Below are 25,349 nucleotides of genomic sequence, written 5' to 3' on the forward strand. Positions count from 1 at the left end.
GGTCAAAAGAGGCTGAACAATAGCTGCAGAATCTTAATTCAGCCTCTTGCACATCTCTTTCCAGTGTATTCTGGGAGTTTCATCGTATTATTTGCCTCATGGTGGCCGGATTATTCTTGTTATTGTCCAAAAACGGCCTAGCCTATAATCTCCTGTGTTGATATTGCTTCTGCACAACGCGAATTTTCTCTTCTCTGGCGCAAAATCACTTTTCTAAACGCATTCCTGCCTTCTGCATCAATCAAAGACACTAGATACGCCTCTAGCATCTCTTCTCTCGCTCGCTCTTGCCAGATAATCACTACCATGGCCACGAATGGCACCACCAATGGGGGCCCTTCCGGAAACGGAGCCCCTGGCAACAGCAGCAGCAATCCGCGTCCTCCGTCGCAGACCACTGTGATGACCGCCCTTGAGAGGCAAATCGAGGAGATTCGGAGCGCTGTTGCAGCCATTCGGAGCCACGCCCAGCCGTCAACGAGCCAGAACGGAGCGAATGGGAACGTGACCAACAGCATGAATGGTGGCACAGCCTCGAATCGCAGCCTCGTAAGTGCCTTCTCACTGTTTAAACTGCCTGAAATATCACGTACATTTAGCAAAACTGACGATTCCGCCAGCAGAACGCAACCACCAGCGCCCTGCCCGTCTCCTCCCTCGCCCTCAACGCGCCCACCACCCTCACCGCCCCCAACACCTCCACGGCACGAGAGCTTCCGCCGCCCGTTCCTCCCACCGACCTCCCACCCCATCTCAGGGCGCCTCCGGCCGGATTTCAAGCAACGGGGCTGACTAGGCCCGCGGGCTGGACCCGCAACATGAATACCGTGGCCATCCGGATGCTTGAGACGCAATCAGTCGACCAGGTGCACGCCAATTTCGCTGGTTTGAATGACCGTTGGGCCGACCAGGACGAAGTGCGGGACCATTTGCAAGCGTTGCTGGAGCTATACTGGGGCGGGATTTAAGGGAAGGGAAGGGGGAGAATGAGTTAGAAGTGAATGGGGGGTGTAATGGGCGGTCTGAATGTTTAGATAGTGAGACGAGAAGTGGTTTGTGGGAGAGGAGAGGGGGAGAATGAAAGTTTTGTTTTAAGGCTGGCAGCTGTGCTGCTGGCTTGTTCCCGGGACATTAGACCTTTTTCTGCCTTTTTACGCGCATTTCTCCCTATTCACCAGTCTACGTTCAATATATGTAGCCTCAAAGACGGCTGCTGCACTTGATTATAATGGAAAGAGCATCTGATATAATTTTCTTGAACAAGGCGGACCTTATCGATAAGCCCCTATTTTCGCCACAGCTACCAGAATTCGATACGCATCCCTTCTTTCTCGACTACTACAGCTATTTACAGGTAGAAGAACAGGCTGCTAAGCGAGGTGTATTCACTTTGAAGCTGCCTAAATAGTGAAGAGATTATATAAAGCAAACAACGCTTCTATAATCTGCCTTTGTAACCTACCTAGGGATTGTCTAGATTTAGCCGTAGAAGGTAAATTTTACGCTGGATCCAATGGCCCTCTGCCTTCTTAGCCTATAATGAAGGCTTAGACAGACGACTTAATTATAAAGATATGTACAAAGAGGCTGAGAACAATCTGCAAACATTGAAAACGCTCCTCAATCTGCATTGCAATGCTTGCTAGGCTGGTTTGCTTCAACACATTCCCTGCACGCTAGTGGCATCTAATATGATACGCGCTTCGCGCTATTTTTTGTTACCTTGCATGTATCGAGATTTTCTACCGTTCGTCGTGAGTTTCCAGCCTTTAGCATCCTTCTCTATACGTCAGGTAGCTCTGCAAATCCACGTTTACCTTCCCCCTTCACTTCTACAGCATTTTACACTGTATTCCATCTCAAAAATGGGTCTCATAATGCCCACTGAACATGAGTTCCAAGCGCGCGAGCAAGGCTCAGACCTCCGCAACAGCCTTATTCCCTATTATCTATCCGATCTAGGGTTCACTTACGACGAAGAAGAGCTGGTGGCTGCCATTTGGATCTTCGCATGGCTCCCCGTGAACGAGGAAGGCTTGTACGATATCATTCTGTCCTACTTCAATAAGAAGCGGATTTCTCAAAACGTGACGGAAGAAGAGAAGGATTCATATGCGGAAAAGATGTATATGAGCGGACTACTGAAGCGAGGAGGTGCACCGGACGCGTTTGTACAGCTTCATTGGCCTAAAATTCAGAGAAATTGGAGATACTATGCCGATATGGTGGATCGATTGATGCTTTTGACGGCAGAGGAGGAGTGGCTGACCGAGGAGGTTTACGTTCCGGAGGATAGACAGACTGACGAGACTGGTACGAGTAGCATTGGGGCGAGATACAGGTAGAAGCGCTGACAAAGTCCCAGGGGTGAAGATGGAGCGATTAGCCAGACTTGTATCGCCAAATGAAGCTGAACTCACGGCCAGACAACTGTATAGGCACGCAAGGAATATTTGGCAGCAATACGAGCCGAAAACCGTTGGTACTGGTGCCGCGTTTTGGACAATGCAAGACCGACAGACGCGTCTTGCAAGAGAGATATTCGATGATAACCCTTACGATCAAAGCTCCACATTCCAGGATCCTCGATAGATTCAGCAAGCAGATATCGGGCGCTTACAGGGGAGCATATACAGACGGGGAGGCGTGGCCATGGAGAGACGTATGCATCACATCAGTGAGGAGTCAAGGGGTAGTAAAAGTACGTTTCATTGTTGGGACGAGGAAGGAGCGAGGAACACAGAATGTCTACTTCATTGTTGAGAAAGGCGAAGGAGCCAAAAGATTGTTTTATTATTATGAGACTAGTGCCCCCAAAAGCCAGTCCTAGCTAGATACATGCATACCAATAACTCGTACAGTCGCTGCTTTCAGTCTCGCAGCTAATTCTTCTGTAAGCTACATTTCATTTTGCTCAGCTTTCTGCTCAGCTTCCTTCTCAGCTTTGTCTTGCCTTGAGCGACTTCAACCTGACCTGATCCTTCCGCAACCTTCACCCGGCTTAGTTGTCGTTTCATAGCCGGCGTTATCTTGTCCGCAATTTTCCACCAGGCCGCTTGTCGCGTCTCCATTACTTTCTCGTTCCATTCATCCGTCATGACATCCTCACCCCTCTCTTGCTTTTCCCTGGTACCTGTCCTTGATATACTCTCACCCTCCGGTTGCTCTTCTCTTGTACCCGTATTTGTGATTTGACCTCCACCGATGACTTCCCCGCCTTTCTCCTCGCTTCCGCCAACAGCATACGACTCGATTTGTATTCCAACGCGTGCAATACGCTCTCTCATTGACTTGAAGTCACCCGCTTCGATCGGCATGCTATTTCTATAGTCTCGAGGAATGGCCGGTAATTCTTTCATCAGCTGTGGCTTTGCGCGTCTTGGGATCGCGTCTTTATCACGAGGGTTTAACGGCAGTCGCAGAGGAGGATGGATAATGTCAGAGAACGTATGGGTCTGACTTGAATTGGCTGTGCTGGGAGCTAAAGAGTAGACAGATAGTTGGGCGCTTCGAGATGTCGCTTCTCTGATGGCTTCTTCTAACTTTTCGTTTGACTTGGAAGCTGAGGAACTTGGAGGGCGTGGAAACAACATTCCGGAGAAGGAGGTCGTCGAGAAAGAAGTCTTCAGAGTAGGTCCTGGCGGCGGGCGTATCACGGAATCTGCGGGGGTGTCCGCTGTCTTGATTTGGGCTGTGTTGACATGTAGGCCAAGCATCATGGCCCGTCTACGGGATTTTGACAGCCTTCTGGTGCCTGTCCACGACTCTGGAAGTTGGCTGTGTTGCTTCTCCGACTGAGCGGCTAGCCACTCTTTTATTTGATTCGCTGGGCGGGTGATGTGACCCACAGCTGAGGCGTTCCAAGATGGGTAGTACGCCTTCGTACCGGCGCTGTACGACCCGAGAGAATCGCTGCTTCGCGCTGAATTCAGCGCAGAGCTCAGCGCGGAGTTCATCCTCGGGCTGTTCCGACCTGAGTGGCTCATCTTTGACGATCTTCGACGGTTTGGTGGGAACGAGTAGGTAACAATGAGATCTTGGGCTTCGGTATCGCTGAACTTGTCAAGTTCTGAAGTGAATGAGCCTGACGAAACGCCGAATGCAGCCTCGTGATTTGGGGATCTCGATGCGGCGGTGGCAATCGCCACGCACCAAGCAAAAAAGAAAGACAAACGCACCTAGAAATCGGACTGTCGCTATGTCAGCGCCTGCACAATTATAGGAGAGCATCGAGATACCGCTTTTGGGCGAACGTACCATTTCTTTGGATTGGTCGGTGGCATCGCCTCTTGGGCAGCAAGGGAATGACTTCCCAGCTTGGATGGCCCATTTGTGGCTCTAAGGGTGGTCGATCTATCTGTTCAGGTCAAGGCGTAGATGTCAGTAGACCTTCGACAACATCTTGAGTTTGCATGGCCCCCCAAAACAGACGCACTTCATTTTCAGAATCGCTTGAATCGTAGAACGAAAACATGCCAAATATACAATCAGATACTTTCTACATAGGAAACCAAAATACAGATGCTATCATCGCAGTACTCATGAGCGCAAAAAACAAATGGTGATTGTGAATTGATCGTGGATGTTCCAAGACCAACCTCGAGCTAGGCCGCAGTAGGTTGTTGCTGATAGCGATTTCCTCTAACTGATTTTGGCTTTCCAAATCACTTGCGTCAGTTACTTGGGTGGATTCATCCTGCCATCACACATCTCTGTCTTCCTTTCCGGCCGCTTGAGGGCATTGACGAGGCAATTGAAAAATATGGAAGTCTCGCAAGTGTCAAAGTAAGTGTTGCATTTCAAAATATACATCCTGAATAAAAGAAGACCCGGCTGCCTTAAAGAGTGTCCGTCATTCAACCTCGCAGCCTTCATGTATCCGCACGTGCATTATTCATGACACCTTCGAACTTGTACTGTGGCATCCTCGTCCGCACATATCATCATTCTCTTGTTCTGTTGGGAGTCATGGCTCTTAGACTGGGCACGTCTGTCGAAAGCACCTCAGCACTGCGGTAAACAACAGATGTTCGAGATCTTACAGCACCGCAAGCCCCGCATGTCTTTCCTCCACTCGAGATTCCAGTACCACACTTGGGACAGGCGTTGTGGTTCATGTTGGCTTTGGAGACTTCGACGGACGCTTAGGGGAGTATTCGTTGGGCCTGGAGTCTGTCAGCATCTTCCATGTCTACCTGAAGACCACGACCCTGCTCACACTTGTTCTTCGAAGTTCTTTGACGTTCTTGATCGACAGCAAGGTGGATTGACGTTGGATTAGTCTCAGCTGAGCGAGCGTCGCTTCCCCCGCCGAATCCTTGGCTTGGCTTGGAGGCTAAGTGATGACTTGCATAAGATCGTCGTTAGAGTCCGGAAAGACAGCCGATAGGAGCAGGAGAAGGGCGCAGACTCTAGCTGCCGCTTCGAATCCGCGCTGCAATCTTCATACAACCTCATCTCCTTCTGTGATACCGGAGCCGTACTCATTCGTAAGGTGGAACGCTGCTCGAGCCCACCTATGGCTGCAATGAAAGACATCATCGGGCGTGAAGGTGACGTGGGCGAGTCTGAGGGTCGACAATGCCCGTACGGCCCCGTGGATTGAGTTGCCCACGCCGCTGGCCCCAAAGGATGTTTCAAGAGATGGATTACAAACGAGCCAATGTTGCTTCTGCCCTCCAGTCCGAAATGATGCCTCATCCCAAGCGGATCTTGGGTCCTGAGAATAGATGAAACGGCTTACACACCGCACACTCATCTCGTTATGCATCCAGTCAGCTTTAGAGCAGGTAGGGCCTTCTAAAAGAACACAAAATGGCTGTTGTCCTGCTCCCTGATCAGTCGGATACCAGCAGCGCTCGGTGTCTCAACGTAGTTCCTACCATTGTTGCTACGCTTCTGTACTTACTGAACCTGTCCTTTTGTGTCAACATCTTTGCGATCGAACGACCAAGTCTTTTCGGGCAAGATGCAGAAAACCATCCTCCTTTCTTTCCTTCCGGCATTGATTTCCACCACTCTCATTGTCGACTTTAAGGCCGGCGATTCACTCCTAGCTCTCGGGTGCCCCAGCGTGCAATGCTCCGCTGACATTCCCACCAATTGCGATTTCTCCGCTACAACTCAAAGCAGTGGCTCCTCGAAGATTGCGATTGAACAAGATCCAAGTGGCAAGACTTCCGTCCACTTTCATCGAGAGCCTACATGCCGCCGTGCTGAAGTACAAGCAAAGGGCTCCTATGGGCCTAACAAAAACTACTACATGGGCTACCAATTCAAGCTCTCAAATGTGCATCAGCACTTGGCCATCTTCCAATGGTATGAGCTGACATGTTCTATCCTTACATCTCCTGCTCATGGAAGCCACTTGCTAACACAATGCCCATTCCAGGAAGAAAGATGACGAGTCCGCTGAACCCTCCCAAAACATTCCCTTTAACCTTCAATTCAACAACACCAAGGACACCCGTCTGAGTCTTGGCTACACCTCGCCCAATCTGGACTACAAAACACTATGGACTGCCGACTCCGACTTTGATACGTCTGCTGTGCACAACATCGCTTTGGCATGGGACACTATGGGCAGCGCAAATAGCAAAATCCAAATGTGGTTCGACGGCCAGATGGTTGTTGAGCAAGGAGGCCTGACACTATGGACTGGCAAGACATATCCAAAGCTTGGGATCTACAGGGGCGAACAAGGGGATCATGATACCGCAGGCTACACAAACGACTTCGACCTCTGGGTCTATCGAGTCATGATCGGCGACGGAGGATTGGACGAAGTTGCTGAGGCCGGTGGTATACAGGCTCAGAGCAAGAGAGGTATGAACAACGGATACCAGATGTCCAAGAAGAGTGTGCTCAACAACAATCACGAGCCCAGGGGCGCAGAAGACTCGGTCGCATACTCAGCACCTAGTCGATTGTCCAGAAGACAAAATGAAAATCGCGCTTCACCCGTGGGAAGCTCAGGTACCGGGCTCAAGTATCGGTCTGGGCCTAGCTTGAATACTAAACGCGAAGACCATCTGGAGCAGGGAAGCGAGAATGACCAGGAAGTTGGAGCTGATGACCTTGTAACTTGGTTTGCGAAGCGGCATAGAGCTGTCGATGAGGAATCAGCGAATATTCGCGCGCGACATGAGGGTGGGCAAGAGCCTGAGCATCCAAAGGGGAGTGGCGATGGGAATAGACATAAGAATGATGGAGATTCGCCGTCTACTGAAAGTTGGTTTGTCAAGAGGAACGTGGGAGGACGTGGCTTTCGTTGAGTCTGGAGGATCATGTTGAGTACTGAGGGCAAGGTGAGGTGTCTGGTCGGATGGTGCGACGATATGGTCAAGCAAAGCGTCAGTTTTATAGAGGTCGGTGTCGAGCTAAGGGTCTGCTCACTTCCCTGTGAGTTGTTTGGTGAATGAGGAAGGGGCAGGGCGAGTGAGAAATTAGGTAGCATTCTCTTTGTCTCCATAAGTGATTCTTTGTCTTGTTCACTATCTACATTCATCCTTGACATCATTTTGAATTGCGCTACTCCACGCGACGCATATCCTTCTACGCTGAGATTTCGTCAGTGAAGGAACAAGTTGGCTGGGACGCCGTCACGCACTTGATCTATGATTGCGTTGAAATTTCTCCGCTCTTCACCCGCGTTTACTCACTTTCAGCTCTTCAGTTGATCACCGCCAATGTCTACGGCATCGTATGTTGTGATCAGGCTCCACTAAACGTTAAGCGAAGATCTCACGATCAAGCTTCATGTAGAGGTTGCATGGGTTCACTGGCCGTTTGCAGGCTGTGCGAAGCTCTCGAATGTCTCCAAGATGTGAAGAATTGGACCCTGCACTAAGAATCCACCGCGAGAGACAGTCAAGCAGAGACATCTTCTGCGTCACTGTTGCATGTCACTACTGGTTAATGATGTCTCGTAGGGCTGACGTGGGTATTTAAGCTGCTTCGTTTCCCCTTGTTACTTCTCCTTCCAACCTTTCTCTCCCAGCCTCCTCTTCCAGCATTCTCTCCCTGCATCCTCTTCCTGCTTCCTCTCATCCGTCTATAGTAGTCTTCGCTGAATACAATGAGGTCCTTCTCGCAACTTTGACTTACTTTGTTGATCCCCTTCCCGGACGAGTGAGGCTTTGTTGACATACCTAGTTGACGATCATCCGACGATTCAGTCTTTGTTAACACAGTTTACAGACTTCCAGACTACTCGAGCTTTGATGCCCCTACTTAGCCAACTATAATTTCAAACCTCGCAGAGCAGGTTGCTTTTGCGTCAGCAAACCTTTGATATCTTTTCCGTTCACCGTGATTGAAGCATTATGAGATCTAATTGTATCATATAATCACTGTTGAAGCCTCGGAGCTAGACCAGACTGGTCTTTTCTCTTGTCGAGCATTGGAATTACGCTTCACTAGGGCGCTGTTAGGGCGCTGTGGCTTCGAACTCATACTATCTCTATTGAACTCTTCAGACTAGACCAAACTTGTCATTTCCTTTGTTGAGCATTGAATTTACGCTTCAGTAGTGTGAAGCTAGCTGTTGGTAGCTCCAAGTACGCATTGTCCTCGGCCACTGGGCTTTCAATATTGTCGGGCATCCGGACAATAGGCCTACACATGAGGAACTAGACCTATCTTGTCAATTCTTTGTCCTCAGCGTCGAAATTACGCTTCACTGGTGTGCCTCTAGTGTGCATTAGCTTATTCTTTTATGTGATCCTTTCACGAATCATAACAATAGCATTTGTACCCTGAGCTAGCCCTCTCCTGGCTATTTCTTGCCTTCAGCGTCGAACTACGCTTCTGCTAGCTCCCATTAGCTTCTGCTGCATAATTTGTCATATATCTTATGCGTGAGTGTGTCCACGAAAACAGGTTTTGAAACATACGACTCAGCTCTTTCAGTGTTCTCGCGCTTACCTTCAGCGAGACTGCGTTACCTAATAACGAGTATTCTTCTGGCATTACTGTTGACATGTTACTAATGGGCGACCTACCGGTGCTGCATGTGCAGCGAGCCGGGGTGCTTCTTTCACCATCGGTCTTCAGGCATGAATAAGACACATACCCGGCAGATCAGGCTCAAACAAAGCTTCTCACATCTTACTATTGGGCGAGATACAAATGCTTTCTACACAACAGTCTGAATGCTTATACTCCCATGGGTAGATGGGCAAGAATACGAACCAAGGATAGTAGATCGGGCACATTGGTATGCGTGGTGACGGAAGGCGGCCGCCATATGCTACACCTATACCCAGAAAGACAAAAAAAGAGAACAAAAGTGGGGAAGGCCGGTACAAAAGGCTGGGAAGATGGATACAAGGCGTCCCACACAGCCTGGCTTACATGGTGGAAAGCATCCAATAGTGAAAGAAAGAGCAACGATGGTCACTAATCTGACTAGCCAGAGCTAAAGCAGGCATCAACGAACTCACTACACTAGCAGTAACCTCAGAGTTAACACCAACGAACTTACTGCCCAAGCAGTAATCTCAGAGTTAGCACCAACTGGCAAACATGATTCTGGGAATCTTGTCACTTAATTCCTTGATGGCACACGGTCTAATTATATATACGAAATTCTCATGCCTACCTTTGGTTCTTTGGGTACTGAACAACATGTCTCTGAACAACGACGTTCTGTTCGTTGTGTGGGAGATGATTGCGGCCGTCCTTGGGCTTCGAATCCATTGTGTTACTTTCCACAAGGCTTTCTTCAATCGTCTATGAGGTATCGAACTCGGAATCGACATGTCCAGCTGCCTGTGAGCGCGGTGTTGTACAAGTCGGTGTGACTTTTGCATTGTTGCCTAAAGACTACACCACGCCACCTCCTTGTACAACAATGGCTATTTGCCTGATGCGTCAAGCCTGTGTTGGGATTGTGGAGCCTTCTCAACTCATTCGGTGTGATATTGGAAGGCGCCGAAGCCTCAAAAGCCTCTCAAGCCACCACAGAACTCTTCCCCAGAGGCCATAAAACCCGGAGCTTCCTAGTTCTTCAGACTTCTTTCATTGTCTTCTTGAACGTATCTAGGAGCTCGCGACTTTGCATCCAGCAGAAATCTCATAATCTTCTTTATCATTCAAGATGACCAGCTTCAATGACCTTCCCGAAGAAATTCTAGATATGATCAGCGATCTTTGCTGTCCTGACGGCTTCGAGACTCTTACCTTGCTCTGCCAAAAGACGAGGCGTTTATCATCAAAATACGTGTCTTCATTCAAAGAGTTTTTGGAGGAGCACCGCTACAAGCAAAATGTGCAGATGAGCTCGCCACCAGGCTGTAATGACTTTCTTGGAGATACAAGCGACTTGGAACGTGCGCTAGCGTCGCCGTCTGCACAGATTTACCGTCGTGTACTTCACATCAAACAGAAGAGCACCCTTGAGAAGAACATCGAAAGATTGCGTGAACCTCATATGCATCTGGCAACAATGCTGCAACCTTTTCGAGCGGGGGTGATGGAGCATTTGCAATCTTTGTATGCAAGGTTCGATGCGAAGTCGGTGGAGATGTGTGATCCGTTTCGGTGTATTGGAGAAGAGGATCCCCATCCTGTCTTTCTAGCGGTTGGGCGACTAATTTTCTCCATGTTGTGTCGCGTCAAATGTCTACGAATCACTACCTCCAATGCTGGCGACGAGGACTTTCTGCTCAATACCATTTCGGAAGCAAACTTTCAAAAGGGCGTATTGACTCACCCTCTAGCTCTACCATTTCAAAATGTGACAAGGGTAGTATTGAAGAGCAGAGCATCGCTTCAAGATAGAGGCGAAGGCTTTTATCAGGATGAATTTGGTCTATGTGTGGACAGTGCAAATGGCGAAATGCGACTCTTGAATGCAATCCTCATTTTGCCATCTCTTGATCGCCTTGAGTGCTATGGAATAATCAGCTTCTAAACATTATCGAGGTTGAGCCTGGCCAAAGGCCAAATGAAGGCATCGACGATAGTACTCAAGCGTTGTACTTTGGATACCAACCTGGTTCTCAGTATATTACGTAGCAGCTCCAGGCTACGATGGTTTGCGTACGACTTCTGTCCTCCCCAGAAAATGTGGCGCACAGAGTATCCGGTCACTCTAGAGTTTGGCCAAATTGCGCATTCTTGGAAGCCCGACGCCATTGTCAAAGCACTTGAAACGTATGCAGCTGATACGCTTGAGGTGCTGGATTTAAGCTCTGAAATGTGCGACATATCAAAGAAATTCATTCAAAGCTCTTTGCTAAACGACCGAGAAAGACACGGCTCCGAGAGATATTGCATCAAGACTTTGAAAGGATTGTTGGGTCTGCGGATGGTGTTCCTGCATGTCACTGCGTTGCCAGCAAAGGACAAATGGATCAAATGGAATGAGTCTAATGATGCATGCCGACCTGTGTATCGTAGATTGGTCGACTTTCTGCCTAAGACAGTGGAGAAAATACACCTTTGTGGATCCTTGACAGGCAAAGAGGCACGACAGGTTTTTCACCGCTTGATTGTTGACGATCATCTTTCTTTGCCAAATTTGCGCCACATTCATACCGACCGGCCTATCAAGATCAACAAGAGTCTCACGAAACGACTTCAAAGGGATTTTGGAATATGCTTCAAGATTTTTCGTCGACATTCCCAGAGTGACAGCAATCAGATTCCGTTCCCAAATCATGGGCTACTCGTACCCGAAGATCTTTTCTCCTATCCAGCACTCATTGGTGACTACGATGGTAAGGTCTGCTTACCCAGAGGTACATCACACGAATGTTAATTGGGTTTGACAAACCGCTTTTTGAATTGGGCCATCGTCTGTCTGGAAGGGATGTTTGGTGCCTCTGTCGAATCGAGATTGCGCCTGGTGGTCTTGCATCGGAGACTCGACGGATACGAGGGATGAGAGGCTTTCTCAGATGTATATGGGTCATGCGTAATGAGAAAACAGGAAGTATGACACGTGAAAGAAGAGTTTTGAGGCGTTCTATAGACACATCATATCAGTCATTGTCAGAAAGTCACAGACTCAAGATACGAATCATCTGCTGTGCGAAATACCCGTATCGATCGTTTGCTATCTCTCTCAGTTGCGGCTTGAGGTACTGAGGGTACTGAGGGTACTGAGGGCACTGAGAGTACTGAGAGATCATATCGATAGCAATAAGTGAGGCAAAGATCTGCCAGCGTTACGGTCAGACTAGCGCGCTCGTGTTGTGTTTGGCACTTTGCCCGCACATCTGGGTAGTACAGATAAAGCGAGACATCAGCTGAACCCACACGTCAAGACCAGCTTCAGTGACTTTGTCTCTACCATTTTCATCCGTCACTACCACTCGCGTCGATTTTATTCTGGACATTGAAGAGACACAGATGGTGATACCGATGGAACGGTTGGGTTTCCGTGAGCACGCTGGTTGCCTCATCACTGGAGCCATCGAATTCCCGGCATATCCAAATTGATTCTGCTGAAGCAAACTGCCGGCCACAGGGGGCTAAAAAGGAGGACTAGGTGACCCCGTTGGGTGTTGGGGTGAACAAGCACTCAGATCAAAGAAGGGGATTTTTCCACCGCAGCGCACAACAGACTTGCGACTGGCACGCGAATGCATCCAACATACTATTAATAGCGCTCCGTTCCAGTCGACTGCTATGCTAATCTCTACACTGGAAGGCAAGCAGCGCGTGACACCGATTATCTCGGCGGTTTCCATTGGATGGAAATGAATGCGACTTCGAAACTCGCGTTTGTTGATCATCCCTACGACGCCAGAGGTGAATTTCACAGAGGTTTTGAGGAGCTTACATGCCTATGTCTTGTTGAAAGCATCGTTCAAGCATCTCCATGTCATTTGACTGACTGTGCTTTAGAAAAGTCCGTTCCCTCGAAAGTCACCTGCCCAATCAACTTTACCTTACATTCTCGCGTCTTCCGTACCTATTCGAAGTTGAAAGCCTTATCGACCTACCTCCATTGATGCAAGACGCAGCGTTACCATCCGACTGATATTACAATGTACCGATCATCAGCACGGCGATTTTGAGAGCCCGACTTGATCACGAGTCTACAACGTGTAGCTGAACCACTTCGACCTACAAGGCCTTGGCCGTTGTCAAAGCAGAATATGGTTTTGGGAGATCATGGATGAGTTTGGTGAAGACGAGAGGCAAGATTGAGACTAAATATGGCGAGAAGCTAGAGTCGGAAGAGAATGGTCGGTCAACGAAGAAGGAACGACCAGGTCATTTCTTTGGTCGGACGACATGTCTTGATCTCCATGGTGGGAATCGTGACTTGAGCAGTAGAATCGAGTACATCTTGATAAGACTTTTCATACCTGAAAAGAGGCCTACTTACCACATGAGATGCTTCCAAATGTTATACGCCGCTACACAGTGTTTCAGCCTTGCCCATCTTCTTTGTTTGACGCACGATCCAACCTGTCCTATGAACCATGGAAAAACACCTGTTGGAACAATACGACGAGGTCATGGGTCCCTTGGTGGATTAAGGTACGGCTTCGAGTTCCAACAGGCTGGGATTATTGAAGAATAAGCAGTCGACGGTTTGTAAAACCCTCTGTTCAAAGCGTACTTCATTTATTACGGTATCTTGCATGAGGGTCAACCGTTGCAGTCGACGACCTTTGGTTTGCAACCCTACTGATTCCACCATTTGGAGAATATCTGGGGATAACATCTAGCGAAAGGGAGTTTCTTCCGAACAGGACAATTATGGAGAGGACAAAGGTCCGGGCACTACGCTATATTAGGCTTAGACTATCGTCTGATGTCAGCACGTGCGGTATTCCGAGTATCTCAAGAATGATTCTTTCTTCTTTCTTCATCCCTCCAGCTCCAGCACCCTTTGTATACCACGCCACATTTCCAACAATGAATGAAAGGAAGCTATACCGATTGAAGAAGCATCTACAGCCAGGATGCAGGCCATTTGTGGCCGCGTCGGCCCGCCCTGGCAATGGTGCCGGCGGCGCAGTCGAACAGTCGAGTCGAAGTGCTCTTGCGGGGCACCTGGGGCGAATGTAGCACTTCTTGCGGGCTTGAAAGCCTGATAATCCCTACTAATTTGTTTGAAATGGCTTTACCAAACTGTATGTTGGAATCGTATCCTTTATCTACCTACCAACTGAGTGCAAAGGCTAGGCCAGCTATCACGATTCCGAAGTCCAAAACATGAGCTAGCGAAGATATGATTAATGGTTCCATGAATCGATCATCTACCTCTCATAGTCGCTCGATCCATTGGGTATTCCAGAAAGCATTCCACCAGCAGCTGCAGTGGTCGACTGATGTCTTGATCTAGAGCTCAATATACAGCTTGTCTACTGATCGACGATTATCGTCAGCGGTCCTTTACCCACGGACTATATCGAGCGTAGGAGCCCCAAGTGCTCGCGCAAACCTACCTGGGTTCTTGCAGTCGTGAGACACCTGTGCCTCATCCCCATTGCCTCTTCGGCAAACTTGCTCCGTCCGTCTCTGGCACATGGCCTCCTATTTTACTCCTGACCAGGCAGTCAGTGATTTTTAGAAATTCGGCAGAGTGCTCATGTCCGGTTTCAATGGAAGAACAGGTTGCTAGGATCGACTGCAACGCGTCATGGCGAAACGCCGCACGAGTCGCACCCTATGCCACGAGACTTTGACTTGATGTACAAATGGTTGCAAATTCTCTTCTCCTCCTCCATTTGCCCGTTTAATTTGTATCGCACTCGCTTCAACACGCTCTTTGCTCTTCTTCTCGACGATCTGGGCTTGAAGCCTGATCTCCTTTCATTTACCTACTCGGTCCTTTTGCGGACTATTATATCCACTCTATCGATATGCGTACAAACTCCTTACCTATATGGTTGAGTGCGACTGGCGTCATACTACACGCTGCAGGACTAGCGTCTCCTCAACGTCACGGTGTCGTTCATTGGGTCAGACCAGCACGCCCACAAGTCGTGACAACGTCGAGCTCATCAACAACTACCGAATCAAGTGAATCGACTTCAGGCGCCCTAGTCAACAACTTAGACCTCAATAAGGACGCAGTGAACAACCAGGCAGTGGTCAATCAAGTCGTCCAAAATCAAGCTGCCACAACCACAGAACAAAGCTCCTCTACAAACACTGCGAGCACATTGGGCACCACCAAAGAATTGGCATCAACAGATGACACGAGCACAACAGATGACACGAGCACGAAAAGCACGACAAACAACGGGGCTTCCTGCGGGACTGGTAAAGGTGGTCAGCAAATAACATGGCAAGGGCAGGTAGTCTCTCTTTACCGCGCTCCAGATGGTTCAACAGAAACCAAAGGATGTACCGACGTTACGGGTTACACAGGTCAGCTCCATCTTGGGAGCAACGATGGCAAAGCTACCATATTCGAAACCAATCCTTCCAACTACTATGATGTCAGCATGATTCTTGGATATACAGTCCCCCTTACTTGTTGGCCTACCGGCAATGAGGGAATCAAAACTGGATGCAATCAAGATCTCGGCTCTCCGAAAGCAAATCCTACTGGGCCAGGCGGTACCCTTGATCCTGGCCCATATACATGCCCAGACTGCGTGCCGTGGTGTCACGCGTGCGATAAAGCTCCACCTGGCTTCGAAAAGTGTGCAGGTGGTGCATACACTTATCCATACGATGACAAAGCGACGATAGGACCTCATATCGATGTGACATGCTGTGTGGGAACAAATTGCCCAGCCAACTCTCCTGCACAAGGGTCGACAGCAGGAGGAAACCCACAGACCGCTGCAAGCCGAGCTGATGGTAAAGGTTGTGCGCACTGTCCAGCGGGGACAGCGAAAAGAAGTGCAAAGGATGAAATTCAAGAAGTTGTTGCTGCAAATGACACCAAAACTACCCCACCAGTGCACAGGCACTGGAGTAGAGGACATGGTAAAAGATTCACAAACAACCCTTACTCGCCAGTTCTTGAGGGATAATGTCAGCTTGGTGGTATCTCATTCGCTTTTTTGGTGTCTTTAGGCTTCGCCATTCATCGTGAAGATGTGGGCGAGCGTTTTCAAGAAGCAAACCCGGATTGCTGAGGCAGGCCTAGCAGCCTGTGATGCTCAAGGCAAACATATGGACGCTGAATTTGAATTAATCATACACTGAGAATTAGCTCTCGGAAGCTGTACGTAATATCTATATTTCGCTACATCCTCTATCTTTTGTCCTCAAGAGTCTCCGCGCGGCTAGGAACCTCAAGGTGTTCCCACCGTCATCACCAGGGGCTGGCGTGTCAAGAATTTCCTTACCACTTCCACACACAACAAAAAGGCTCTTCGAAACGCGTTCTTGGACAGGTAGGGCAGAGATAGAAGAAATCAATGGTTATATCAACGCCTTCGGAGGGGCCAAAAAAAATTTGAAATTGCTCAGACGAGGACTCGAACCCCGATCTCTAGGTAAGAAGGACAGGTGGTCGGCAAACTCATGGGGTGAAGCATAAGCCGTACCCGACCTCTGCAGTGATCTTAAAGGATCTGCAACGCCCGAAGGCTGCCTGCTACAACTCCCTAGCGTGCTAACCATTTGCACCATCCGAGCTTTTTGAAATCCAAGTTTTATTATCATATATGAAGAGTGAACATTCCAGTAGTTCTGCGACGTGGGATCTCATGCACACTCCAAAGGGTATGATTACACAGACTTGCTTGCCTACATGTGAGATTGCACTATATACGAAGCAAGATTCCTCTACTTCCCAACCCAACTTTGGCTGGTGTGCTCATGAAACCTGTCCACTCTGCTGTTCTGGTGGCATGAACACCAGCCCTACCGATAGGCTCATTTTCTTTCTGTGTCATACGCAATCATCAGGATTGATTATGCTCTGGATCTCCATAACTCACCAGAAAGGAGCCCAGCCAAAATTCGAGGTTGAGTTGCTATAAGAAAACCCAAAAAAAATAAATCTTCTATTGCCCAGACAAGGATTTGAACCTCGAATCTTCAGGATTGTAGCTCACAACTCTATAGGAGAGGGCTTGCAAACACGCTAATAGCTTCAGTGCCGGGTTGCCAGCTCCACTACTTCGCAGGTGTTTTCCTGACGTGTTACCATTACACCACCTAGGCTTTTTGTTATAAAGGAGCGTTCTTAAAAAGCCATATATAAGCATAACTCATAGGCCTATAGGATGCAACCCTGAAATTTTGCTGCACCACTTCCTCTTCACAGTCCTGCATTATATCAAACAGCGTCACCCCCTTTTCGGAAAGATCGCTCATCCATCTAAGACATCTACAATAGACGCTATCCGCCACCTTCTCTCTAGGTTGACGCGACGGCTGTCACAATATGTGGTACCAATCACCTTGGAGTGTTTACCCCTACGGCCGCACCAATCTGTTCAACTCGACTAGGTCCAAGCCACTGCCCATCAAAAGCCCCGCTTCATACTCGACATCGCTACATTCAATGGCCTCAGAAGCTCTTCTGACAGCGCATCATATGCTTGGAACATTTTTTAGTATTCCGCCTAGACCGAGACTCCAAAGCCGACAGCTGACAATCTATGTGCATAGGACACGCAAAACAAATAACGAACCTCATCCTTGTCTCACAAGCATTTACAAAGCTTTGAGAACCATCATATCATCATCCACAAATGGAGATAGCCTGTCCTATGCACCAGCTTACGATACCAAATATTTAAGCCTCATCGCATTGATAGAGAAGAGATGCTCTTTATGGGATCACCAGGGATTGATAAAACAGGGGTCCCTACAAGATGAACCAGAGCGGTACTGCTTTAGATACGCTCGCAACGTGGTGAATAACTTGCACTTCCTGCAGGATTTGAGTTATATGTCTGAGACATGAAGGAATTTTCTTTCCTGCAAATCATCTTTGACATCTCCTATGGAAGACGAGGCCCTGGGGTATTATCATCGTTGCTCGCTGCAGGAACAAGAGGCTGACATTATTTCAAGGCTACAGATCGACGCATGCGGCTCCCTCGCTCCGATTTATACTTGGAGTGAGCTCTACAACCTAATAGCAATCGAGCAGATGTCCACCTCCTGCATTTAGCCGCAACTTCATCCCTACCCTATACCGAAGAGAATCCAACCCTCAAGACCGAGCAAGCTCCCTCATCGAGACGGTTTCGAGATCAAGCGAAAGGTGACTTAAAAATGAAGCCGTTGGCCAGGATAAATAGTTCTGTTTGAGCATGGATCGATACCCTCCTAGACACTATCCTACAGCTGCGAGGAAAGTGAGCGGGGCCAGGTCGCTGCGCTGACTCGCGATCTAGAGATTGCCATCATCTAAAAGAACCCGGGCAAATCAACAAGGTTCACCTTATCTGCGACGGAATAATCTGCACTTCAATTTCGAGCATCGCTATGATTGAGTCGAGCTCCATACTCAACGACTCGGAGTTCTGCCCTTCTGTCCAGCTAGATAGCCAGATGACTTGCATTTACATCAGGCTTGGAACTAGACGCTCGCCGTTCCTTTGGCATCGCCTCGGCCTCCTGCGCGTCCATAAAGGTAATGGTCGACATCAGCAAGCCCACTCTCTTCAAGAGAGACATTCCAAGCCCAGGGACGCTTATCATCATGAGTACACAACTCTTCGGCCGCACACAGAGACACAGTCACCAAAGCTCCAGAGCGAAGAATTTTCAAATGCACAGGGGGGCAGCAGTGGAAAGACAAAGAATGACGAAAGCGCAAAGGAACAAAGCTGCCACATCCACCCACTGGAGCTTACCACCTACCTCCTACATATGACGAAGTCCCACAATGAGTCGAATCAACGTGATGATGAGTTGAGGCCCATAGAATCTCCCCAAGTGATTCGACCCACGATCTCACGAAGAAGGTCTTTTGCTTCCTAATCTTGCAGATACCTAGCCACCTCCTTCTTCATGCAAATGACCGGCGGCTCTGCTCGCATTCTTCTCCAAGCCTCAATCCTATATTTCAATTCGACCAACAAGACCTACAACAAGGGCAAATGTATCACTCGAGCAACCAACAAGTATCACAGACTGCTGGATGAGCCTGGCTTTGACAAAAAAACCTTCAGTGACGCCTCCTTGAGAGGACCGAGACCCTCGATCTTTCTACGGTCCTCCATCACAATCCCTCACGAAGATGTTTGTCAGTATTTTGGGCATTGACTGTACAGTGTTTTTCATGGATGCCTCATTTGACCTACGATCAGCAGCTCATCTAAAATCGAAAGCAAGCCAAGAGATTGAGAGATCATACACGACTAAGGACTCGAAGTAGATTGCAATACATGACCACAACAATAACACACTGGCACAAGCAAGGCGAATTAAATCTTGAGCTCGCCTGAGGACTTCGTGTGACGTTGGCGGTGAATTTCTATCAATCGTTCTGTCGTTCTAGGAGAGGTGAGCTCAACCTAGTATCTTAATGGAAATGCCTGACCGTTGAGTTGATTCTTAGGTGATGAGGCGTACGATCATCTTCCTTACTGTCAATTTCCAGACAGGCAACATCGATTGCCCTGGTCACCATTAATCCATATAATTGTCAACGAAATCAACATGATTGATTCGTCGATTTCTGGCACCTGCACTCCTGCGCACCAGGATACGAAAACGATTTCCCACACAATGTCTCCTCTCTGGAACAAAAACCCCTCGCTACTCCGAGAGATCAACTTCTTTACGAATATGAGTTATTTTGGTTCTAAAATACTCAAGTATCGATCGATCCACAAAGGAATAGAATCCTTTCTACCCAGCAACAGAATTGAGTCGGACGGTATACAGTACAAGTCACAAAGAAAGTAGGGAAATATTCAGCAGGAGGCGGCAAAGAAGTAGAAAGCTTCCCTTGGCTCATCTACCCCCAATTATCATCAGATAGCCAGAGATCGAGATCATATTTACCAGTAAGATACGCGGGGCAAAGTGTGTACCTCCCACCCAGGCTTCATACTGACCAGACCTAGGGCAAAACTTTCAATGGCTACAACTCGCATGCTCTACCTGAGCCAAGAGCTGTATCAACCAGGACAGCAAATATCCTCACCTCTCGTACCTCCCTCCCTCACTACCTTGCTTCACGAAGGTGATGCATGAACAAAAGACAACCTTCGACGAGCTTGTCTCCACCAAATCCATCGATAATGCATCAGTGATGTATTTGCATCAAAATTGAGCTTCGCAACACCCTCGAAAAGGGTCTACAGGATTTTGCAGAAGCTAGAATGATCTTCTCCAATGGATTTGAAGGAAGTATATTCCAGGCAAGGGATGATCAGTGCATTCTCGGAAAGTCTATGTACAGAGACACAAAAAGAGGATTCAATGGAAAAGAAGATACGAATGCTTTATGGTGGGGGACGGGGTGGATACTAAGATATAAACAAAATATGTCCTATGAAGCTTGTTGACAGACGCACGGTGAAAAATGCATCCACGAATAACAAAAGAAACGAAAGGAGGAGCTTCATCAGGCTTGCATTTTGTGCAGGGGCAACTTGGGCAACAAGATTTCTACCTGAATACCACCTTGGGATGGCCACTAACTCAAACTCGGTCTCTTGTGAGGCAAGAGAAATCTCCCGGGGAAATGCGAAGAGGGTGCAGAAAGATCCAATGACTTGGCCATGACGAAAGCGTGCATTCGTCAAGGAAAGCCAGGGCCGCCCAAGGATGAGAATGTATGTGTGCGGTGTTACAGCAAGAGACTATATTGGACAAAGAGTTTTGGAAAAAGGAAGGCTGGAACGTGGCCGTGGCTCTTTGTCACGTTGCGGTTGCGGAAGGAACCCAAAGAAGCAAGAGCTTCCAGGTAATTCAATGAGTTGCAATATTTGAGGCAGGTAGTCAGTCTCACAAGACGTTGTAGAGTATGATACGGGTATTTCAAAGAATGGGATAAAACATAATGAACTCCTAAAGATCACAGTGTCATCGAAGACGTATCGAAAGAGAGCACCATTACATACTCTGTCGAACAATGGAGCTCCAGTCTCTACTCCCATGGCTTATTCCAATATTGTCTTTGACTTGGCCCGCTCCGCAGTTGCGATTATAGTCTTAGCGCCCAATCTTCTCAATTAGCGGCAGAAGCAGAAAGACAAGCAACTCTTGGGATTTCTCACTACACTCCCCGCAATGCCTTTCATTCTCAAAATTCTATCATCTCCTTTGGCTGTAGACGAATACCTCATTCCTGGACTCGTCTAGAGTCACCCCCTATCTCCGCTCTCGCCTCTACAGCTCCTTGCAAACGTAGTATTGCAAGTCCGATTCATCCTTCCACCATCAATACATACCACGACCGTAAAAAGGCTACGACGCTGCCCACACGACCATAAAATGAAAGTGATTGAAGTTCACATCTCAAATGACTGAAATCTAACGAAGAACCCAGGAAGCACCGAGCGACGGAATCTTATCACATACAGAGCTCAGCTTGACAACAGTACTGAAAGCCAGCTGCAGGATCGACTCACCATGCATCTCAAGCACCAGTCGAGTCATGAAATCTACAGCCTTTGTGGTACAGCTTCACCGGCATGATCCCTTGCGGGGTCATGCAGGAGAGGATAGATGAACACGAGTCTTCGTTGACCTCCGGAGTTGAGAGCGTCTTCAAAATACATCTCATCATCCTGCTCTATGGTAGCCACCAACATTCGTCTGAAGCACCCCTTTACAGCCCGTGATATTAGATTCGCTGAAACACCTAGCAAGATCGAGTCCCGTGACCTGATACCTCTTTGATAGAAACCCTCCTTCTCTTCTACTCGCAGCACCATGAGTGCATACACACTCAATTGAAAGAACCCGCAGTGGATGCTCAAAAGATGTTTGCATCGAGACCTTTTACGATACGCCGAACGGCGAGTCTAAGAATTGGAGAATTCTTGATCTACAAACACAATACCAACATATACTCCAAGAATGGATGGGAATATCTGAATTAAAGGAATACCGTTCTTCACAGCGGGAGACACTATTGATACAGTACGTATATGTACAGTCTAAAAGCCATTAGAAACCTCACAGAAGTGCTAAAGGACAGCAGAATCAATCCAAGGCCAAGATGGTGTTTTAGAAGAAATTCGATAAAATTCTTGCCTGCACATGAGCATGGCTCAATGTATGCACGAACTGTGATCTATACTGAGATTGAAGCTGACCATATCTCTTACAGTTCCTTCCGTGGATCCTTTCAAAAGTTTGACAACGGTAGCTAGCCTTTGTGCTTCCATGTCTTGGCTACTATACCTGCCCTACGCATATGTCACAACCAAAGACCCGGCTGAAGACGCCCTTATCCTGAATTCTTGAGATTTATTTCAGCACTTCTATGAAACAGTTCTACAGAGCGGACGCCCCTTCAATTCCCTCGAATTTGAATAATGGGGGCCTTACAAACTTATAGTTGAAGCCTTCGTGACTAAAAGAAGAACCACAAGGAAAAAGCTTTCTTAGGAAATTCCGATGGTGCTACGGCTTGGTGAAGAGTATAGAGCAGTGGTCAACAGTCCCAACAGAAAGGGCAACGAGCAAGCAGAGACAAAGAAGAGAAAGCATACACACGGCTCTCAATGAGCCTGTTGGATTATTCATTGCGTAGTGCTACTACGCATGCTTCTCAAGAGCAGAGTTGTGTCTTTCTAATAGCACAATCCTCCTCCACCACACGTTGATTGAGAGAGATTGACACCTCACCCTTCTCCACTTCACAGCGTAGAACCAATCACTACCAACCGACCGGTTCCCCTGCCTCCCCATGAAAATGAAACTGCTGCGCCGGAGCAGATCCACAGGTATCTCGATCATGAACAATCCGACAACGCCTGACATACAAGTCTACACCTATTCCGAAATCCTAAAAGATAAATGTTGGATGAATGGTCATCGAGAGCTGAATCTTGAAATTGTCTGCGACACTTGACTCGAAGCTCTTCTCGATAGTTCCAAGACTAGCATCCAGAGTGACCACCGCCAGTCTCTCCTTCATGACGAAGAATAAAACGAAAGAAGCACCAAGTACAAGCTTAGAGCAGGGAACATGATTCTCGGGAGGCTGCCTTGAGTCTGGAAGGCCTGGACTCATGTTAAGAGCGCCTACCCGAAAAGAACAGAAGGACCTGAAGATGGAATCGTACAAAAGTTATTCAAGAAAAGATAGAGCTACTTTACAGGTCGCTCTCAACAAACCACTCATGCGAGCGCAGTTGCAATTCGGCACCAGCTTCTCCCCACCCCCAAAATGTTAATTGAGCCTAATTACCATCTTGGACAGCATCATATAGCAGCAGTGATGCGCAACCTTCCCTCCTAGCAAACCTCGATCGAGCATACCAACCTTCCGCTGTCTTATCTACTCCGTTGTCCTGTCCACGCACCAGTCATTGAAACCAGAGGATCCCCTTATACCGGTACCCCTGACCTCTCAATGCAGCATAATCGCAGCACTACAGCCACGTCAGTCTCTTGCATGAGCTGATCCACCCGACAAGCGATACCTTGCCCTTCCCTCGTGTCGATTATTGAAGTTGCAAGAGCGGAACGAAGTCAAATGGAGATGAAAGCTATCTAGTAAGGGATGAGCAAGGGGTAAAGGTACACCATGAGCGAGACGCACTTTCTGCGTCTATCAACATAAATAGAGCAGGGAATCATGATTTCAGGAGCGAGCATAATGCAAAATTAAGGCACGGGCATAGAGGAAAAAGGAACTGTCATGCTACAATTGCAATTCCAAAATGCGTTTGAGATTGAATAGTGCGGTCCAAGATCTATCACTAGCTACATATGCTAGGAATCGTAGCAACTCTCAATTGCAAGCAGCGCAGCAGCAGCCAAGATGAGACCAATAGCTCCTTCTTCGCCAGCAACTCCAGCGTAAGCAACTGCAACCAAATCATACCGAAAATATTACCGTCTAGCCCATCGCTCTTGCATACTGTTGACTTGCTCCCTCCATCACCACACCCCCCATCCCTCCCATGAACGGCCCCCTACCTAACAAGATCATAATCACCCCTCTTCCCCTCATCGCTCAAAACCTCATACGCCTCGCCAATATCCTGGAACTTCGCCGTCGCCTCAGGATCATCTGGGTTGCGATCTGGATGATGCTTCAGACTCAAGCTTCGATAAGCTTTCTTGATATCAGCGGCGGTGCAGTCGGATTTGAGGCCTAGGATGGAGTAGTAGTCTTTTGATTCGGCTTTCGCGGGGAGGGAGGAGGGTGGTTTTGGCTTTTCGGTGCGAGGAGGCGTGGTGGGCCGTGGTGGGGGTCGGGGTTTTGAGGATTCGGGCTTGGGCTTGGGTTTGGAAGCTTCGGGCTTGTCTTTCTTGGAGTGGAAGTGCTCGGTGAAGTGGTGGTATGTGTGGTGGTATGTGTGGTGGTATGTGTGGTGGCCTTTGTGGTGGGCGTCTTGAGTTCGGTCTTTAGCTCGATCTTTGTCTTTGTTCTCGGCTTTTGTGGTCTTTGGTGCTTGGCGACCGGCTTCTTCCTTCTTCTCGGCTTTCTCTCTCGCCTTTTCCCACTTTCCTTCGGTGTGGCTGCTGAGCTGGAAGTCGTACGGCTTGGTCTCTGGGCTGTGATGTCTATGATGGGGAGGGCTGTCGCGATGGCATGGGCGGCGGTGGTGGTCATCGCGTGATTTTCCCTCTCGCTCGTTCCTATGATGGTCACGGTGACGATGGTCGTCATGATGTGTGCTTGCTCGAGGACGTGAGGGGTGATGGTGCTTGCCATCTATCTCTTCAACACGGTCAGCGAAGTGGACCTTTGGTTTATCAGTTCTGTGTCCATGATGATGGGGTGGTGTGGTATGAGTGTTCGCTCTCTTGCGATGCGAGTCGCCAGCCCTTCCTTGGGGAATTTCATGCTCACCTCTTGAAGGCATCCTTGACGGGAGAGCTGAAAAATTCGAGAAACCACGTTGAAGGGTACGATCATCAAAGCTGTAGTAGTGTTCACTATCTTCGAATCTTACGGGGAAACCACGTGGGCGGCGAGGCTCATCGTATTTGTCGTGGTGGTGAGGATTGGTGGGAATGGTACGCCAGCCTTTTTCGAGCAGTTTTCCGTTCTTCCAGGTTATGAAATCCTCGCCAGGTGTGCCATCGCTATCCTTTTTAAACTTTGTGATTTCTTCCGTAACATCGCCATTGGTATGTTCAGTCTTCTTCACAAATTCGCCTAGGTGATTGGTTCTTTTGATGACCACAGTGTGCTGTGGAGCACAAATCCTGTTTCCGTACATTTTTAGACAGTCCGTGCTTCTAATATGGTGGACTGGCTTGTGGAGATCCGATGTCTTCAACGTCTTTGAAAAGGGCAATGAATGATGCAACCAAAGTGAGCT

General features: G+C 48.3%; 8 protein-coding genes across 8 annotated transcripts; 6 read left to right on the plus strand and 2 right to left on the minus strand.

Moving 5' to 3' along the window:
• Nucleotides 1-306: 306 nt before the first annotated feature.
• KY384_003887 (uncharacterized protein) lies at nt 307-968 on the plus strand (the record flags this gene model as incomplete). The annotated part of the gene is made up of 2 exons (XM_044812396.1): nt 307-549; nt 621-968. The coding sequence occupies 2 exons, from the start codon at nt 307-309 to the stop codon at nt 966-968; spliced, it is 591 nt and encodes a 196-aa protein (XP_044671529.1).
• Nucleotides 969-1,865: 897 nt separating this feature from the next.
• KY384_003888 (uncharacterized protein) lies at nt 1,866-2,592 on the plus strand (the record flags this gene model as incomplete). The annotated part of the gene is made up of 2 exons (XM_044812397.1): nt 1,866-2,313; nt 2,342-2,592. 2 exons carry the CDS (start codon nt 1,866-1,868, stop codon nt 2,590-2,592), a joined length of 699 nt encoding a protein of 232 aa, XP_044671530.1.
• A 290-nt stretch (nt 2,593-2,882) lies between these two features.
• KY384_003889 (uncharacterized protein) lies at nt 2,883-4,260 on the minus strand (the record flags this gene model as incomplete). Its single annotated transcript, XM_044812398.1, has 2 exons — nt 2,883-4,178; nt 4,258-4,260. 2 exons carry the CDS (start codon nt 4,258-4,260, stop codon nt 2,883-2,885), a joined length of 1,299 nt encoding a protein of 432 aa, XP_044671531.1.
• Nucleotides 4,261-6,262: 2,002 nt separating this feature from the next.
• KY384_003890 (uncharacterized protein) lies at nt 6,263-7,274 on the plus strand (the record flags this gene model as incomplete). Its single annotated transcript, XM_044812399.1, has 2 exons — nt 6,263-6,318; nt 6,392-7,274. The coding sequence occupies 2 exons, from the start codon at nt 6,263-6,265 to the stop codon at nt 7,272-7,274; spliced, it is 939 nt and encodes a 312-aa protein (XP_044671532.1).
• Nucleotides 7,275-10,099: 2,825 nt separating this feature from the next.
• Nucleotides 10,100-10,915, plus strand: KY384_003891 (uncharacterized protein; the record flags this gene model as incomplete). The annotated part of the gene is made up of 1 exon (XM_044812400.1): nt 10,100-10,915. The coding sequence occupies one exon, from the start codon at nt 10,100-10,102 to the stop codon at nt 10,913-10,915; it is 816 nt and encodes a 271-aa protein (XP_044671533.1).
• Nucleotides 10,916-11,068: 153 nt separating this feature from the next.
• Nucleotides 11,069-13,540, plus strand: KY384_003892 (uncharacterized protein; the record flags this gene model as incomplete). Its single annotated transcript, XM_044812401.1, has 3 exons — nt 11,069-11,723; nt 12,856-12,863; nt 13,085-13,540. 3 exons carry the CDS (start codon nt 11,069-11,071, stop codon nt 13,538-13,540), a joined length of 1,119 nt encoding a protein of 372 aa, XP_044671534.1.
• A 1,288-nt stretch (nt 13,541-14,828) lies between these two features.
• On the plus strand, nt 14,829-15,953 carry KY384_003893 (uncharacterized protein; the record flags this gene model as incomplete). The annotated part of the gene is made up of 1 exon (XM_044812402.1): nt 14,829-15,953. One exon carries the CDS (start codon nt 14,829-14,831, stop codon nt 15,951-15,953), a length of 1,125 nt encoding a protein of 374 aa, XP_044671535.1.
• An 8,037-nt stretch (nt 15,954-23,990) lies between these two features.
• Nucleotides 23,991-25,247, minus strand: KY384_003894 (uncharacterized protein; the record flags this gene model as incomplete). The annotated part of the gene is made up of 1 exon (XM_044812403.1): nt 23,991-25,247. One exon carries the CDS (start codon nt 25,245-25,247, stop codon nt 23,991-23,993), a length of 1,257 nt encoding a protein of 418 aa, XP_044671536.1.
• Between the last annotated feature and the right edge of the window lie 102 nt (nt 25,248-25,349).

The sequence above is a fragment of the Bacidia gigantensis genome, assembly GCF_019456465.1.
Source record: "Bacidia gigantensis strain McMullin 20006 chromosome Unknown contig_180, whole genome shotgun sequence".
NCBI classification, from domain to species: domain Eukaryota; kingdom Fungi; phylum Ascomycota; class Lecanoromycetes; order Lecanorales; family Ramalinaceae; genus Bacidia; species Bacidia gigantensis.